Source organism: Dermacentor andersoni, chromosome 3, assembly GCF_023375885.2.
Source record: "Dermacentor andersoni chromosome 3, qqDerAnde1_hic_scaffold, whole genome shotgun sequence".
Lineage (NCBI taxonomy): Eukaryota > Metazoa > Arthropoda > Arachnida > Ixodida > Ixodidae > Dermacentor > Dermacentor andersoni.
In genome coordinates, this window is record NC_092816.1 from 48978861 (window position 1) to 48996691 (window position 17831).

The 17831-nt window shown below is 43.3% G+C and overlaps 1 protein-coding gene across 2 annotated transcripts in view; it reads right to left on the bottom strand.

Moving 5' to 3' along the window:
* The window catches only part of LOC126548532 (E3 ubiquitin-protein ligase RNFT2-like), a 42721-nt gene that overhangs the window by 9249 nt on the left and 15641 nt on the right, over positions 1 to 17831 (bottom strand). For both annotated transcript variants that reach the window (XM_050196756.2, XM_055063872.1), the window contains exon 6: positions 5704 to 5804. In XM_050196756.2, the coding sequence (XP_050052713.1) occupies positions 5704 to 5804 (101 nt within the window). The remainder of the gene's footprint in view (positions 1 to 5703; positions 5805 to 17831) is intronic.

Sequence of the window (17831 nt, forward strand, 5' to 3'; positions counted from 1 at the left end):
TGCAGTGATCTTACATAATATTGGCAGTATTGTCAAATCAATAAATAATAGACAACCAGTTAGGTGTTCAATGTGTTATATAACCGAAGGAACTCTGCAGCTTCCTGTTAGTACCAGTTCAAATATTTGATACCTGTGCTGGCTGCTCACACTAATCCAGGCAGCAGTATTTCTGTCCTTTAATGTTATGCTTACCATTTTCCATTCCATATGAATTTTCATGGTTGTAGTGAAACTTCTTGTAATCTTTAGCCTAAATGTGAACCTTGTGCCATATTTGCAACTGTGCTACGAGATGAAATGCAATGTTTCTTGCAGCAAAAGCTGCTGCAGGCTCTTCTACGGTACAAGCCGATGTATGACTTTTCATGCAAACAATATTAGCTGCAGGCTTATATACCATCTCAGAATTAAAACATGCATCTGCTGTGTGACAGCGCAGCATACTAATTAATCTCCAGATGACTATGCCATCAAGCTAACTAGAACAAGAAAATGACTGTAGTACAAAAACACTGATAGCAATCGTTCATCAAATAAATTATCCAAGGTAGAAGATCCAAGAAATTATGCTAACCACAACAAGTCACACAATGAGAAAATGTTTCAAATCTCACACAGGAGCCTTGTTCAACACAAGTCTAAGAGAAATTAATCCTAAGTAGGTTTAAACACGTGGCAGGGACAATAGGCGTAGACAAGTGAAAAGTCGCCGTCATTCCAGTTCAGTATGCACACAATAATCTGAATCATACTGTATAATTGATGAACTGTGGATTGCTGATTTACTGTAGTACTGATCAACTGTACCATGGTTGTCTGTTCTTCATTAGTACATGCCTGGCCCCAGTCAATTTAGCGACTTGTGAATTCTTCGCGTTCTTCTGTCAGGACACTTGAAGTCGTGCACTTTTTTTTTTTCAGAATTGTTGCATTGCTTTGATCATCTTTCAAAATTGCCAGTCTTGCCAACATAAACATTATCACATGCACACATGGTACCAAAGAGGTATACCATGTTCAGAAACTGACCGATGCAGGCAAACACTTGTGTGCAAAAGCGGTCAGCAATTGTGTTTTTGCTGGACCAAGCGCAGAGATTATTTCTGGGCAGCAAAGAAAAGTGTGACGAGAACTACTTTAGCAGTGAAAAACTCCGAGAAAAAGGAAGCCGGAGAACCAGCATGGTGCACTGTTTGAATGACGCCTCAAGAGTTGCGAAACGATAAGTAAAAAGAGTCACAAACGATGGTTATACAGAGTTACGCCGCCTATCACCGCATATGCTTCGGTAGTTGTGTAAAAGCGCCCTCAGTGGCCGCAGTCCGACAGGGGTAGAATCCGACAACACTTGTGTATTGTGCTTCGGGTGTGCGTTAGAGAACCCGAAGCGGTTGAAGCAATCGAGAGCATTTCACTAAGTCGTCTCTCATGGCCTTTGCATTTCTCTGGTAGGGTAAACACAGCATATATTTTTTAAGGGCACACAGCTTTTCTTTTCAATTTTCTTGGTGCCTGAAGCTTTACCCCCACGCATATCACCTAACAATGAAAAAAAAAGAGAGAGAGAGAAAAGAAGAACAACCCTAGGTGACTGTTCTCAAAGATGGCTCTCACGCATTCCCTGAGCCACCCAGTGGGTGCTTCACAACTATGCATATACTATATACATATTTCATTTTTTACAAGGGGCAAAAAAAAAGAAAAAGAAAAAGAATGCATGCTCTGAAAAACAGGTGTGAAGCATGGGCCATAGCAGCTATCAGCCATTGTTTAACTGCTGTCATTGTCACGGCATTGTATCGGTAATGTGATTTACTTCATACAACTAAGCCAATACTAATATACTGAAGTACGATTTATTTATTCACAATATATTGCAGACTTTACAAAAGATCAAGCAAATGCCATGTACACAAGGCAGTTATAACAAACATAACGAACAAAAGAAACGTGCAGTCATGCAGAAGAGAAATCAGAATGGTGTGACTGTCACTTCAACAAAGCTAAAAAAAAAAATTAAATTATGGGGTTTTACGTGCCAAAACCACTTTCTGATTATGAGGCATGCCGTAGTGGAGGACTCCGGAAATTTCGACCACCTGGGGTTCTTTAACGTGCACCTAAATCTAAGTACACGGGTGTTTTCGCATTTCGCCCCCATCGAAATGCGGCCGCCGTGGCCGGGATTCAATCCCGCGACCTCGTGCTCAGCAGCCCAACACCATAGCCACTGAGCAACCACGGCGGGTCTTCAGCAAAGCTCTTGCATGACAAGAAGAAAAGGTAACACATCTAAACCACCACATTGCAAAAGAAGTCATATTGATCTTAATGCTAGGACAAGAATGACATCAGCATAATAAGAGAATTAGCAAATGATTTTTGAAATTATTAGTTAATATCTCTAGCAGTTTGTCAGTTTGTTCAAGTCTTGAATTGTTCTTGCCAAGAAAGAAATTTTTTTTTTTGCATGTATATTGACAAAGCAGGGCAACAATTAATAGTTATATTGACAGCATGGATTCTGTGTTGACAACAGTGTTATGTAAAGGCATACATGTGCTTAGTACAGCATCACCTATGTAAATGTTTTATTGTCATTATTCTTTTGTTCAGCTTGCACTGTGGCATACATGTTTATTTTCAGAAAAGCATGGAGGCTTGCTTCACAAAGAGATTGCAGTAGTGGCTTAGCAAACATATTGTCCAAAAGCCGATGCCTATAACTCTCCGTCTGACCGACTTGGTTTGGTAGCTATAAGTCTCCTGGAAAATATATTTTAAGCACATCTTTACACAATTTTTGCATTAATATACAACAACATAATCGTTACCGCAACTCCCAAGGATAGCTTGCTATGAGTCACTGAATTATTGAGTACGCCGGCACACACTCAACCTTCCAAGCACACCAGCTGCAGACTCTTGTGACGCACACCTGTTTGCTCCGCTCTAAATCTACATGCGAGTCAGCCCTGGCGGACCTTCTGTCTTGACTCGTATAATTTTATGGCGAGGACTCACACGCAGTATAATATGCCGCCGAGGGCCTAATGAACCAGGACGTATACAACTACTATAAACAAGCCAATGTGGACTTGTTTTACCTGCGCGGCTTTATATCATGCAATTAGAGCGAGTGAACCGAACAGGCTGTTGCTGAGGCCCTTGAGGCACCTCCTCCACATAAAACCCCTTTATGGCTGGTGCAAAGCATACTTCCCACCTAGCATGTGTGCATATGACAGGGCCGGCCATGGGAACCATTATTTCCACCAGAGGAATGTGTTGCCATCTGACAAAATGTTTCTTAAAAAAAATTAAAAAGAAAAGTCATTGGTGCTCTCTGTAGCAAGAATGGATCTACAGAGTTTCCTGTGCTTTGTGCTGACCTCGGCAATGCTGTCTCCTTCATAATTTTTTAGAGGGTTGTGGCTTCAGAAGGTGTACAAATGCACTGAAATAATTTTCTTGCCAACAGAATAGGCATCATCTATTTAGAATTTGCTGCAAGTCTGTTTTGCTGCGAATGTATGCCGGCACTTCGGTGTGAAGGCAGCAGGAAAGCGGATGCAGTACATTTTCTAGGGTCGCGCCGTGCCGCTCAGTGAAGACCTGTGCTCCAGGCAGTATTATCACAAAAAATTAGCAGTTTTAATAATTTTTTAAAATTTTCTCAGCCACACAAAGGTATCCCAAGTGCTCTGCTGTTGCCTTAGAAATAAAAAGATATTTTTGTTTTTTTTACAGTGCACCTATTGGGCACAGAAATTACTTTCCACTAAAGTGCTTCTGCAAATTTTACTTGAAGAACTGTGCACATAGACACCTGTGCTGCACACGAAAAATTTGCTCATGAGACCGTCAAGTGCCCTCTTTCACAGCATCGGACTCCCAAAAAATTTGCATGAATAGAAGTGCATTTATTGTAATCAATCCTAGTTTATGTCCAGCATTAATCATCTTGTAATCTTAAAATAGCAAGAACGGTAAAATCAAGCAACGACTGCAGGAAACTGTACTAGCCATCCTTATTATTTAGCCACTATTATTTTGCTCCGACATAAAAGTAAGGAAATGCCTGCAGGGGCTCAAATGAGCCAGATCATAATACAGCTGTTCAAGATCCCATGGGCGTGTTTTGTTAAACTCTTTTGATACCGCGAGAAAATGGTAGTTTTTTATGTCTCGGAAAAAAAATATTTACCATTACAAATAATATCCCAGCACACATTGCAGCATAGCATATTGTGCATAATGAAATGCTCTTTCCAAAAACATACGTTGCCAAAAGAAATCCATTAGGTAAAAAAAAATTCTAGAAACCACCATGTTTACTGCCAGTTGATAAAAAGAATATAAACATGCTTTCTACAAAAACAATAATATCAAAGGAAATTCAGAATATACAGTTCAAAGATAAATAACCCAGGAAGAGTGTCTGAAAAAATAAATGTTCAGTACACCTCCGTTCTTCGGACCCACACACAAAAAAAGACTAAGACCAGTTCATCGCTCATGCCATGAGGTGAAGCAGTTCCTGGATTTTGTGAAGCATTTGGTGCACTCCAGACTTTTCCTTCAAAATGTCTAGTTTTTTTTCAACTTTGCGACCTTCGTAACAGATTTTGCAGTTCCACCTTTTCGACCAGTTCGTCTAAAGTCATGCACCTCTTCCAGGACCGATCGCTCTCAGCGTAACTGAGGAACTGCAAGGTTATGCATCCAAGCATATCTGTTTGCATTTTTGCAGATTGCCTTAATCACCTCTGAAGAGAAGAAGAGCAGAAAGAAATCCCACCCTGTTGTAAACTGTTTTCGCTTATCAGTAGTGCAGGGCCGATATGTGCTGCGGGCGGCCTTCTTGGCGTGAACGGAAGTTTCTTTGCTGCTAACGGCAGCACATCATAATCAAGCGAAGTAGGCACCCTGAAGATAATAAGTAGAGCTCTCAGGTTGTGCAAGAAGATCAGCAGATAAGTGCGCACAAGGAAGGAGATCGCTCAAGGCCATAAACGAAACTCGCCTGTGAACAGCTGCGGATGTCCCATGCTGACTCAAAACTTTGTTGTCGTTCGAGCTTGAATCTGCTTTGCAGTCATCTTCAGAATCATAACTCGAGTCCTGATCACTAAATTTAAGTGCTGGTGCAGCATAGTTTCGAGCACGATGTTTTTCTAGCGACGCAGCCGCGCGGGACTACGCCATGGGAGCAACTTTCGATAACTGCGCAGTGACACCGGCAGCGCCCCTTGCCGGGATCTTACAAGAGAAGCATTATCGAAACTCTTCAGAACTGGTTGAAAAAGCCAGGTCCACATGTTGGACATGCAACGGACCTTCAGAAATACGCTTTAGCAGAATAAAACGACTCGAACTCCGAACCAAAGCTCCCTAGTGAACAGGTGGCATCATTTTCAGTTAATTATCACTGCTTAGCACTGTAGGACGTCAAAGCCGGCGATGTCATTTAGTTCTTGACTTGCTGGACAGTGTCCCCGCTGATTTCATTATTGCAGGGTTCAACTGTGTGTATGCACACACACAAACACACACACACACACACACACACACACACACACACACACACACACACACACACACACACACACACACACGCACGTGCGTGCACAAATTTGAGGGTTCTTAAATAAGGTAACATGCCACAAGAGTGTGCAGTGTAGTGCAGGTTGGACTTACGCATAGGCGAGGCCTTTGTCGGCAAGTAGGAAGTAGACGAAGCAGACGCAGGTGCACACGTTGGTGACTACGATGAGCAGGCTGCTAAGATGTCGCTTCGCCTGCCAGGGTGGGTGACCCCATGGTCACAGCGCAGCACCACAGGCACACCAGCAGCAGCACACCAAGCAGGGCGATGTAGGCCAACATGGAGAAAGCAGAGGGTGGACAGGCGAGGGAGAAGAAAAAGAGAGAAAGAGGAATGAAAAACTGTATTTAGAATATGCAACTGAGGATACCAGCTCCAAAAGGAATGTGTTGAGAGGGACGGCTACTTTTGTGACCCCTACGTGTCACAGCTTCCTGGCTAAAGGCAGCGGTATAGTTGCAAGGGCAAGAGAAGAGGCTAGAAAAATACGTAGATACAAGAAAGGAATGTCGTCTAAGAGCTGTGCGAGGTAGCTTAGGCCAAAACTCGGCTTAGGAACTGCACAAGAATGAAGTGGCAAGTGGTCAAAGGAAGGGCACTGAGAACAGAGTACCACTGTCTTAAAGTTATAGTCCTAGCTTCGAAACCTATACTTAGCTTAACGTGCCTCTCAAAGAACAAAGAAAGAAGGGGAGAGCAAGACAAAATTGAATCCTGGCAAAACACTAGTACTTCCTTGGAAAGGTTCAATGACAACAGAGGTATTCCTGTTTGTGAGTGACAAGACAAGCTGCAGAGAGGGGCCTTCAAGCAGTTCTGGAAGCAGTAAGCGATTGAATACGTGAGAAGGAACAATATTCCACTGCTAATAATAGAAATATTTCGAGCTACAGGCTCCTGAAGCTCACCTTTGAGTGCCTTAGGAGACTATAAATAAATGTGCAACATATAACTACAGTTACGTAAGCAACAATCAGTTACATATAACCACAATCAGTTACATAAAACCATGCTCATCAGGAAAGCTAATAAAACCTAGAGGGAGAAAATGGGAACTTCAGGCACTTTCTATTTAAGCAGGTTGTGTAAACAAGAGTTGATAAAGCCCTAACAGATGCATAAGCAGTCAGAGCGCAAAAGTGATGCTTTGTATGGAGTAATAGGTAATAAAGAACAAACTGTTGCCTCCTGTTGCAAATTGTTCTAATGAAAGGAACAGTTGAAACCTCTAAACAATAACTATACTTGCACAGTGCAAGTACTGCCAGAGGTGCAAGATGGGAACCTGCTGAAGCTAGTGAAAGAAGAGATGCATTTCAGTAGTGAATGCTGCACTCACCGCTGTGCCATGTCGTAAGGCTTAAAAAGACAGGCAAGGAAAACACTGCAAGAAAGCTACCACAATGTACATAAATATGTCAATGCCTTGGATCCTAAAAGGCAGGCAAACTGCCAGGCATATACGCACGGCTAAGTGCCAGTGTAACACAAAAATCTCTGCACAACCAACAGCTATAAGGTATCCCAAGTGACAGCTGTAGAAATCCGGTGACACGCTGGACGAGGAACACAAGTAACCCAATCCAAGATGCTACAGGTGACAACAGAGGACTACACAAACCAGACGAAATGCCTTCAGAGTAAGGATGATATGAAGTGTAAAAAAAAAAGAATCGAACAGTTACGTGACAGCGACAAAGTCCCAAGAGAAACCAGCGATAGAGGGGGTGAAAGGAAAAGATCAGCTCAAGAAGCAAAGTGAGCAGATGTCAAAGCAGCCAAGAGAGAAGTGCCACATGCCTTCTCTGCGTCAACAAGGCCAACTGAAAGACCTCCTCCCCCATCGTTCCCTCAACCTCCTTGCTCTCTCTCCACACAAGCCTGCTGGTTGCAGCAAAGAACGTTTCCTTTCTATGGCCTTGTGCAAACTGTTTTTCTTTTTCTTTGCTTCTCTACATCCTGTAGACTTAGCACGAAGCAACCTCCTTACCTTCCGCCCTGATTCCACTTCCCCCCACCCTCCTCAAATCCTTTTCTTCCGTCGAGCATGTGACCTCGAACAAGAAAGATAGAAACGACAGCAACAGGCTAAGCTGCGCTGCGAGAGAGCGGCACAGCTGTTTTCCTAGGCGGCAACAGATGTTGGTCACGGATGGAGGCAAACAGAAAGAGAGAACATATAAAGAAAAAGAAAAAGGCTGCCCTTTCTAAGAAGCTTTCATGCCTTGCCAGCACACTATATTGCTTGCTAAGCGAATATGAAGGACGAGAAATATAGCCACTATTGTTTCTAGTTCTACATGCGCCTAGTCGGTTTGTACAATAATAAGGATAACTGGTATACCTTCGTAACAATGACTGAATTGTAAGGAGTTTGTGACACACGATTTATTCAAAGGTGGCTTTACCTAAACTAACCAATGCACTTAAGACAATCTGCATAACTAGAAGGCTTACCTACAGTAATTCAAAAAAGGCAAGTGTTGAAAATGAAAGAAATTCCAATGAGAAAATGTGTGCACATGCACACACTATTTTATTTACATAGTTGTGACTTCAACATGCATTTTTCCTTACAGCAATATTTCCCGAGAAATAGCACACTAAGTAGGCACATAAGACTAGACTATTCTTGCGGTCAATCCACATGGACAACTATGACGCATTTTCAGAACACAAGCACGAAATTGGCAAAGAGTTTTCAATAAATGCTGCAATTTTAAAAGTAAGATTTTAGTCATGCAGAGATGAAAAGAGAATAAAAAATATTTCCTGCATTTTAAACGTTAGGAAACTAAATGATTTCAAACAATCTCTCTTAAACAGTTAGTGAAACTTTTAATAACAATATTTGCTTAACTCTGAATCTTGCGATGCTAGTATCAAAGAAATAGTGCATCGAATAAGAAAGCATGCAAGACAAGAATAAAACTATCATGCCAAACTATTGAAGTGTAATAACAATGATTGACATATCTTAAGGACATTGATTGGCAAATGGGACATTTGTGATGAAAAATTGAATTGCGGCATTAACTAAGCAAGCTGTGTGGAGCAATCATTAAGAAAGTATGTGCTGAAAACAAAATTTTAGAAAGTTTGAGTCAAATCACACAGCTCTTCAATTATAATTTGCTTTTATTTTTTCTGACTGTTCATTACAATTAATAGTGCTCTGCGAGAAATAATAGACTAATTAGACCAAATATGGAAAGCTAGAATAAAGCTGCTACTGCAGCGAAGGCTTCTGAAGTGCAGTTAAAATAAACGTCCTAGGGCACTGATGAAGACTTAAAGACTAAACATGCGCATTATCAATTGAGAATTCAGTTCAGTAAATAAAATGAAGTGCAAAAAAAAAAGAAATTGACAAAAAAAAGAGAGACTCATACAGGTGCTCAGTGGATATGCACATAGTGTCACATGATTTATATTCAAATGGTCTTCTTCTAGCCTCAAAGGAAGGACAATACCTCGAGGCTTTGCAACTGCAAGCCTGCCCCCGTCTGCAGCAGTGTTTTTTGACCTCCTCAGCACATACGTTCATATCTTAAAACGCACACCACCTCGTTCCAGCTGCGAAAGAACTTCGAAAAAGACAGTGCAGGAGTGACGATGAGGCGAGTACTTTTTGGCAACGCCTTAGGGCCAGCAGAAAATGCAAGGAAGTTCCTGTTGGGCACATTAATCCTCCCACCAATTAGCTTTTGAAGAAGTGCTAAAGAGAAAAATAACCGGAGCTGTGCCATTATTAAATTACCCTTCTACAATATCAAAGCAAGCCAATCTCACTGTGAGAAGCGGCCTGGCAAGCCAGCACAGAAGCAAAAGTAATAGACGGCCGGTGACACTGCCTTTATGTTCCTGCTCTAGCTCACTGCAACGTCTTGAATTTTGACGCCATCTGCTTGGGCATAGTCAATTTTCTTTTTTTATCGTTAAGGATGGACTACGTCCAATACTACAACAGCCGAAGACTGAACAAGTTTAGACCATGGGTTCTCTAAAGTGGGTTCCGCAGGCCCCTCCCTCCTCAGGGTTCCATGAGACACTGATATATTTTCCCTGTTTCCGCACCCACCAAGTGGCATTTCTGCCATTTGCAGGTTGGCACTGCTAGCGTGCACGCTGATGTATACGTCAGAGGTTTAAAAATTGAGTGCACGAAGCAGCACAACCCAGCTGGTTCTAGTACGGTAGCTTGCCGAGCACGGAGCATTGCAAATGGGTGACGCAAAAGAGCAAAAAATTTGGAGGAAGCTTAAGCTTCGCCTTTAAGAGTGGAATGTGATAGCAATCAAAAATCCCCGACTGCTTCTCGCACCTCCCGGCAACTGCGGCGTGTGTAACCATAATGTTTCCCGGGAAACACTTGCGGCAAACGCTATGCATGATGAAGGCGGGCTTTGTGGTCGAAACGCGGGCCTCTTGCAGGGGCCGCGATGTGGTGGAGGCGAGCGTCATCTCGAAGTCTTTCAAGGAAGTGGGCATGCTCCTCCGTGGATTCTGAGATATTTATGTGCCAGCATGTGCAAATGACGGATGCCGTCTCCAGTCTGTGCTTTGTAGAAACGGTGGCAAAGGGGTTTGTTCGAGTTTTCGTGTAACAGATTTACGTTTTCTCGTACATTCAAATTACAGTCTGAGAGCTATCATGTCTAGGTTGTGTGTAAGTCGTAGTTTATGATTGTTGCACCTATTTTAGCATAAGAAATTCAACTGTTTCAGTGAATTCCTTGCTTAACGTGAATGGCCTGGCTATGTGTGGTTCGAAAATCGTTTTGCAGATGCTGTATTTTCTGCAACACGGGCTCCTTAATGCTAGCGCATTAAAACGGCGCTAGCATCCAACCGAAATGAAGCTGCGAAATCTGCACTGCCATAGTCATCAGCGAAAATCGTACGCGGTACGTGACTGACAGCACCGCTGGAACGCTTCGTGCCTAATTGCATCCTTGAGCCTTTATTCTTGCGTTTATCACCACGCACAAAACCGAACTGGCGGCTGGTTGCATGCCTTCACAACTGTGTAGTCGCCATCCATGATCGCGTCGATAACCACTGCGGTTGCAACAAACAGTAGTTTTGTTTTGGCTCCGTGTGCACGTCAGCCGCGTGCCTTCGAAACCACACAGTCACCATCTGCGATTGCGTCGACAGCGACCGCAGCTTCGTCTGCAGTTAATGCGAGAAACGGTAGTTTCATTTTGACTTGGTGCGTGCGTCGGCCGCCTGCCTTCAGAACTGCAAGATCGCCATCCATGATCGCGTTGATAGCGGCCGTGGTTTCGTCCGCAGCGGTTGCAACAAAGTTTCGCTTTGACTCGGTGCAAAGCTGTCAATGATGATGAGCACTGGCTACATCACGATGGACGAACGATTTCTTGGCGACTAGCCCAATGGTGAAACAATCGAAACATGCACGCGGTATTCAAAAGCATGTCTCAGATGTAGACGCGCGCTGTGGCCGCGCAGCGAAGGAAGTCACGAGGCCTCCGCCGCTGCGAGCATTAGTCAGTCACGAGATGATGAGAATTGCAGCTTCTGCTCTGCTCCTGTGCAAAACTGAAACAGGATTTGCTTATTCATGCAGTAAATAAAGACACGTTGATGTAAACATTGCTTATTGTTTTCTTGATACCCTCAATAATTCGACATTCAGTTAATTGAGTCATTTTTCTTGGTCCCATAAAATTCAAATTAACGATGTTTTACTATACTCGAAGTGAAGTCCGCACTAATTCTAAGACCTCTTGTGATGAAATATTATAGGTGACCCTGTGTGATAACCACTGAGAATTGTCATTCTCTCTCAGCATGCCTTGGTTACGATGCTGTCTGCTGTTGGCTCGTAACAACTGCACCCACTTTGGACCACATGGGTTGCACTTAGCCATCAAAGTAGCCTGCCCAACACCACAACTGGTCCCAAACTTGTTGTCTGCTATGCCTAACTTCTCTATTAGGGGTGTGGGGGAGGGTGGGTTTCTTGGCACTTCATGGAGCTTAGCAGGGTTCCTTGAGACCAACATGCTTGAGAACCCCTGGGTTAGACAACTCTTACTGTACCGCAAAAGACCAAAAAAGAAGAAAATACTTTGAAATCTGTGATGTCACACTGATGTACCAGCAATGAAGTTTCAGTGAGAAAAAAAAAAAATGGAACAATGACTTTCGTCTGTTCTTCTAACAATCAACCTATCACAGTGAAGTTAAAGGGGCCGTGAGCCACTTTTTATCGAAGTGGAGAAAGGCATTTGAAGTGAAAAAAGGCCGTTTCAGAAATACTTTGCCGCAAGAAGTACTCCTGTGCATTCAGCAGAAGTGGAGTTATTGGCAATCAAACACAGCCTCCGCTGTGCTCTCGTTCCTTCCTTAATGCCTTGCTCTGCGAAGGCTACAGTGCAGTGGGGCATGCCCACACGGCTCCACCTTCTAAATGCCACTGTGCCGCGCAGTGCTAATTTCATTCTGGATGTTAACGTAGATGCCATGACTTGCACCTTTCGTGCCTACAACGAGCCAAAAATAAGCAAAACGCAGTTTTTCTCAGCCAACAGCAGTGCACTTAGCCAGTGGACTCGTGGTGGCACCCCGCCGCGGCCGCACTATCTACGGCATGTAGTCGGCCGCAGCTTGATGTCAACTATTGGTCAATAGCAGCTGTCTACAGCAATTACGAAATAAAGTGTCTGGTGAGAAAATAAAGCGTCCAGAAGAGAGTGAGGACAGGGCCTTCTGTTGAAGAGAGAGTGTTTGAGAGAAAAGTGACTTTGCAATCCGCTTGCAAGCTCCATGCAGTGCATATGTCAGCAAAACTTAGCCGAGATGTTCACAGCAGTGTATGCTACCTGCGGAGTATGTTATTTCACCACTTCCTCGACATCATCTATCTTGCTCACACCACACATATATACATTTTTTTCAGTAACATACAAGAAGACCACACAACATACTTTATTAATGAATTCAAGACATTTATCTCCAAAATAAACCACAAGCACATTGAACACTCCCGGTAGTTCCATCACGAAGTGCATTCATAAAGCTTTTCAAGACGTTACATGTAATGTTAATGTATATTTTGCCACATGCATTTTGGTGACTGAAATCTCAAAATTTGCATTGATGTCCCAATATCTGTACAGGTAGCCAGGCGAGGATTCACAACCGACAAGGTTTTGGGTAATTCCATGACCGCAAAAAATCCATTCAAGTGACTAAGACATTAATAAGCAAGCTTTGATTAGTCAGGTAAATATTAGCACATATATCAGTCAAATTGTGATGACTGTAGCCATGGATATTAATTACACTGCTGAAAAAATAATCTCTTCTTCATTTTTAATGCACTGTTCTGGGAATTTTTTTCACCTCCACTGATACATACATATGCTTACATATGCTATGATAAGATGGTTACCTACTGATATAAATATAGTTCCCTACATCTTCAATAACTGCAGCTTCTACAAAAACAAACAAAACAAACACGTGCCACAAAGCATGGTATTCACCATCCAGCAAACCGCCATGGTTGATTGATAGCTATAGTGTTGGGCTGCTAAGCATGAGGTCGTGAGATCGGATCCTGGCCACGGTGGCCGCATCTAATGGAGGTGAAATGCGAAAACACCACTGGTACTTAGATGTAGGTGCACGTTAAAGAAGCCTAGGTGAGACAAATTTCCGGTGTCCCCTACTACAGCGTGCCTCATAATCAGACCGTAGTTTTGGCATATAAAACCCCATATTTTTTGTTTACCATCTACCAATTTTACATACCCTTGTGTTTCTTTTTTACCATAATTTCAGAAATAAGAAATAGTGAACTACTAGTTGCCAACAATATTTCTTTCTAAGTACATATTGAAGAATTTTATAGCATTGCAAAGATGCTACTTGACTTGGAGACAAAATAAGGTACACAAAGGCATAGAGTTTCATAAAATAATTACTAGAGGGAACTCTGGCACTGCAGTCATTGTACCGCCATGGGAATGATGGGACGCACATGGATTTGTCTGAGTCATTGTACCGCCATGGGAATGATGGGACGCACATGGATTTGTCTGAGCTTCATGCTTGTGGATTCAGTCGTTCTTGAGGCTTTGTATATTACTCTATATAAATCGTATCGTCATAAATTTTGGCGCAATCTATACTCTTCAAAGTGCAGAAGATGCCATGAACACGCACAATTGCAATGACTGAGCTCGTCCAGGTGGCAAAATCGAATCGCGCCAAGCATCTCAAGGCACTGGCATGACCGCGATAAATTCATAAGGGCGTTGCATTCGCTTGTCGATACATGCGTCCATAGCTTAATGGTTTCAATATCAGGCTTCTGTTCTAGAGTTCCTGTGTTTGAATCCTGCTGTTGGACAATTTTAATGATGCTTATTTAATTATTTATTACGCAGTACATTGTTGAAAATGATCGTTTACAAAGTCACAAAGCTGTTTGAAGCCGAAAGGACGAAGTTTAGGCAAATCCATGTACTTCCCATAATTCCCATGCTGGTACAACCCTTCTTATTGCAGCTCCCATAGACACTAGCGCCAGAGTTCCCTCTAGTAATTATTGTATGAAACTCTATGCACGAAGGGATGAATAGTGCTTGTAACTACCGTATTTCTTTGAATCTAGGCCAATAGTTTTTTCCAAATAATCATGTAGAAAACTCTATAGTCGGCTTAGATTTTAGGAGATTTTTTTTAAAAATGCGCCTGTTTGTAACTGAAAGTGATAAATATGGTCCATAGCTGGCGCCATCAAGAAAAATCAGTATCGCAGCCGCTACTAGCCGGGCCAGTAGCCAACTGAAGTACATGAGCAACGTTGTCGCTCTGACCTCTGTCGTATCGTAGCTGGTTCTATGGTATCGGCGTGCGGCATGGCATTATCATAATTGCACACTACAGTGCCGTTTTCAAACGAAAGGTTGTGCTAGCCACAGAGGCATAGTAAGCCAGGCACGATTTCAGCATCGATGAGAAAAACGTCCGTTGTTGGAAGCGGCAACGAGTCACGCTTTTGCATGTACTGCAACAAGGAGATGACAGCGATAAGGAAGATAAGTGCGCAATAACGGAGAGGAGCTGTTCACTGAGATCGTGCTGCGTTTCGACACGTGCGATGTCTGCATTGTCTGCGCATGCATGAGCACGCGGATGCGAGCTTGCGCGCGCCCACAAGAGTAAGGCTAACGATGGTGACAACGTAGAGTGAGCTCGGCAGGTTCATATTAAATAAATGCTGTTATCCTTCTGTGAACGCTGTCCTCACTCTTATTGTTCGGCCTACACTCGAGGTAGGTTTTTAAATTTTTTTCTAGGTTCGAACATTTGGGGGTCGGCTTAGAATCGGGGCCGGCCTAGATTCGAGTAAATGCGGTATGTATGTTCTAACTAGCTTGCATGCAGCCACTGTTTAAGCACACTGCCCATATTGCAAGCGTCTGAAATTTGGAGAAAAATGAGGGCTTAATTATGGGTTACTATGTTAGTTCTCTTGATAGTACAAAATTAAAGGTTACAAATGCTTTTCAAAAGCAATCAATACTTTTTCTCAAGTTCTCTGCAATGTTTACATACCTACAAATATAAGCTATTGACACAGATTAACACTTTCAATCAAACTTCCTTTAGTAATACTTATACAGTAGAACCTCATTTATATGTTTTAGAGAAAATGCAAGAAGAAACATTCTAAGCAGGAAAACATACGATCCGAAGTCACTAAAAGATCTGGCAGACTTAACCGTAGTCGAGATCTAAGTAATGCACAGCGTTGCACAAATTGTGTAATAGCTGTAAAGGCGTGCGTGGTGCACGGCACAGAGGCAGGTGTGACAATGTAGCTTGCATTTTTTTTTTTGCCCAAGGATATTGTGTTCTTCCTCCTTTCGGCACACACACCTAGTTACTAGATGTTATTGTTATAGCCTATAAAGCAGCATGGGAACATCATATTAAGCAAGGTATTTTACCTTAGAACACATACAGAAGTTGACACTGCCGACAGTCAAATCCCATTACTACGAGTCCCACATTAATGAATTTCTCAAACTTATGAATATCTTAAGTATCCCCGCCAGATTGCCTATATTTTCAATGTAAAAATATTTAATAACTAAGAATTACAATACAGTGCATATTTCAGAATAATGCACATAGTTTATTTTCCCCTTTATAACGAAGGAACATCATTACCCTATGTATCCTATGTAATACCCATTACCGTATGTTGTATCGTATCTATGCATCGTATCTGGCGCAGGGCTGGCTTTGCATCTACGGCACGTGCGACGTGACCGATATCTGTATCGCACATGACACATGGTGGTGAGGAAACACACCCTCTCCCACTTAGTATATACACACGGCTGTCGAATAAACGGGGACACTTTCTGCTCCCCTTGTTTGGAGCCTCTGGTCATGTCTCGCCTGCGGCACCACACAATACATGGTGTCAAAGGTGGGATTAATGCCGACGTCCAGTCTTGGTGAACCGAACATTATACTACAAGACCAGCCCCATGGACTTCCTGAAGCCACCAGGCCTGCTGAGCTCGGCTGGTGAAATTGCCAAGAACTGGCAGGCATTCAAGCAAAGGTTCGAATTTTTTTCTCGCCGCATCAGAACAGCCAACCGACAAGTCTCGAACGGAATCATGTAAGACAGCACTTCTGCTGAGCGTTGCAGGCGAGGAAGCCATCGAAACACATTCAGCTTTGGCAAAGACGAGAGCAGGAATGACTACGTTGCGAAGTTCGATGCATATTGTGCGGCGCAGCAGAACAAAGTCCATGAGCGCTACGTTTTCCGCATGCAAGTCCAGGCCCCTGGTGAGCTTTACGAACCTTTTTTGCGAGACAAAGAACCAGGCACGAGCATGCAACTTTGGCTCCCAAATGGATGCAATGATAAGAGACCAAATTGTTTATGGAACTACCGATGAGAAACTTCGGGAAAGGTAGCTGCGGGAAACTACGCTGAATTTACTGAAGGCTGAGCAGATTGCTAAAGCAGCTGAAGCGGCAGCAGTGCAACAAAAAGTTTGGGCGCGGGAGGAAAGCCACATTGACACGATGCGTAAGGAACACCCAAGTAAACAAAGTGAGTTGCCCAGACATTAGAAGTGTCCAAAGTGCACATGCATGCACCCACCATGAAGGTGTCCTGCATTCGGGAAAACATGTCGCTAATGTCAACGCCCTAACCATTTTGCTATCTGCTGCAGATGATTTGCTGATATAGGCGAACTTCAGGGCGGTGAAGATAACTTTCACATTCTGGACGTGCCAAGCTGCGCAGCAAGCCAACACAACTGGACAGTTGTCGCCCAAATCAAGAACGTACCACTTGAATTCAAGGTCGATACAGGAGCGCAAGCAAAACTACTACCTTTCGGATGCTACTGTAAAATTCGCGCCAAGCCGCCCCTGAAACCAACCAGCACGTTGTTACGTTCCTATGGTGGAGGGGTTATCAAGCATGATGGTGTCATTCGTACAGAATTAGCTCTAGGTGACTGTTGCGCTGTCCTCGACTTCCTCGTGGTGTCCAAGGGGCATCAGGCCATCCTGGGCTTACAGGCTAGCGAAAATTTTGGACTTGTGTCACGCACACAGGCAGTATCTCAAAACAGTTCTGAGGAAGTTGCAATGAACTTTCGCCACTTGTTCACAGGAACTGGGTGCGTGGAAAGGGTCTATCGAATTTCTAAGTGACGACGGTGTCAGCAAAATCGAGTTTCTTGGTGACGTCATTGACCAGGAAGGCATCAAACCAAGCCCGTCACTGACAAGATCAATGGTACAAATTCCACCGCCGACCGACAAGCTCACTGTACAGAGGATGCTAGGAACCGTGAATTATTTCAGCAAGTTTATGCCATCACTGGCACAAAGGACGACGCTCATCAGAAATATTATAAAGCAGAATACTGCGTTTGATTGGACGCCTAATCACGCTGAAGAGTGGAGGCAGCTCTGCAAAAGTTTAAGTAGAGAGCCTTTACTAGCTGTGTTCGATCGAACAAAAGCAACAAAGGTGTCATGTGATGCATTGAAAAACGGAATCAGCACAGCGCTATTGCAGTGCCACCAGGACACATAAAAGCCAGTCGCGTATGCCTCGCAGGCACTTACAGAGTGCGAACAGCGTTGCTCGCAAATTGAAAAGGAGGCGATGGCGGTCGCATATGGCTACGAG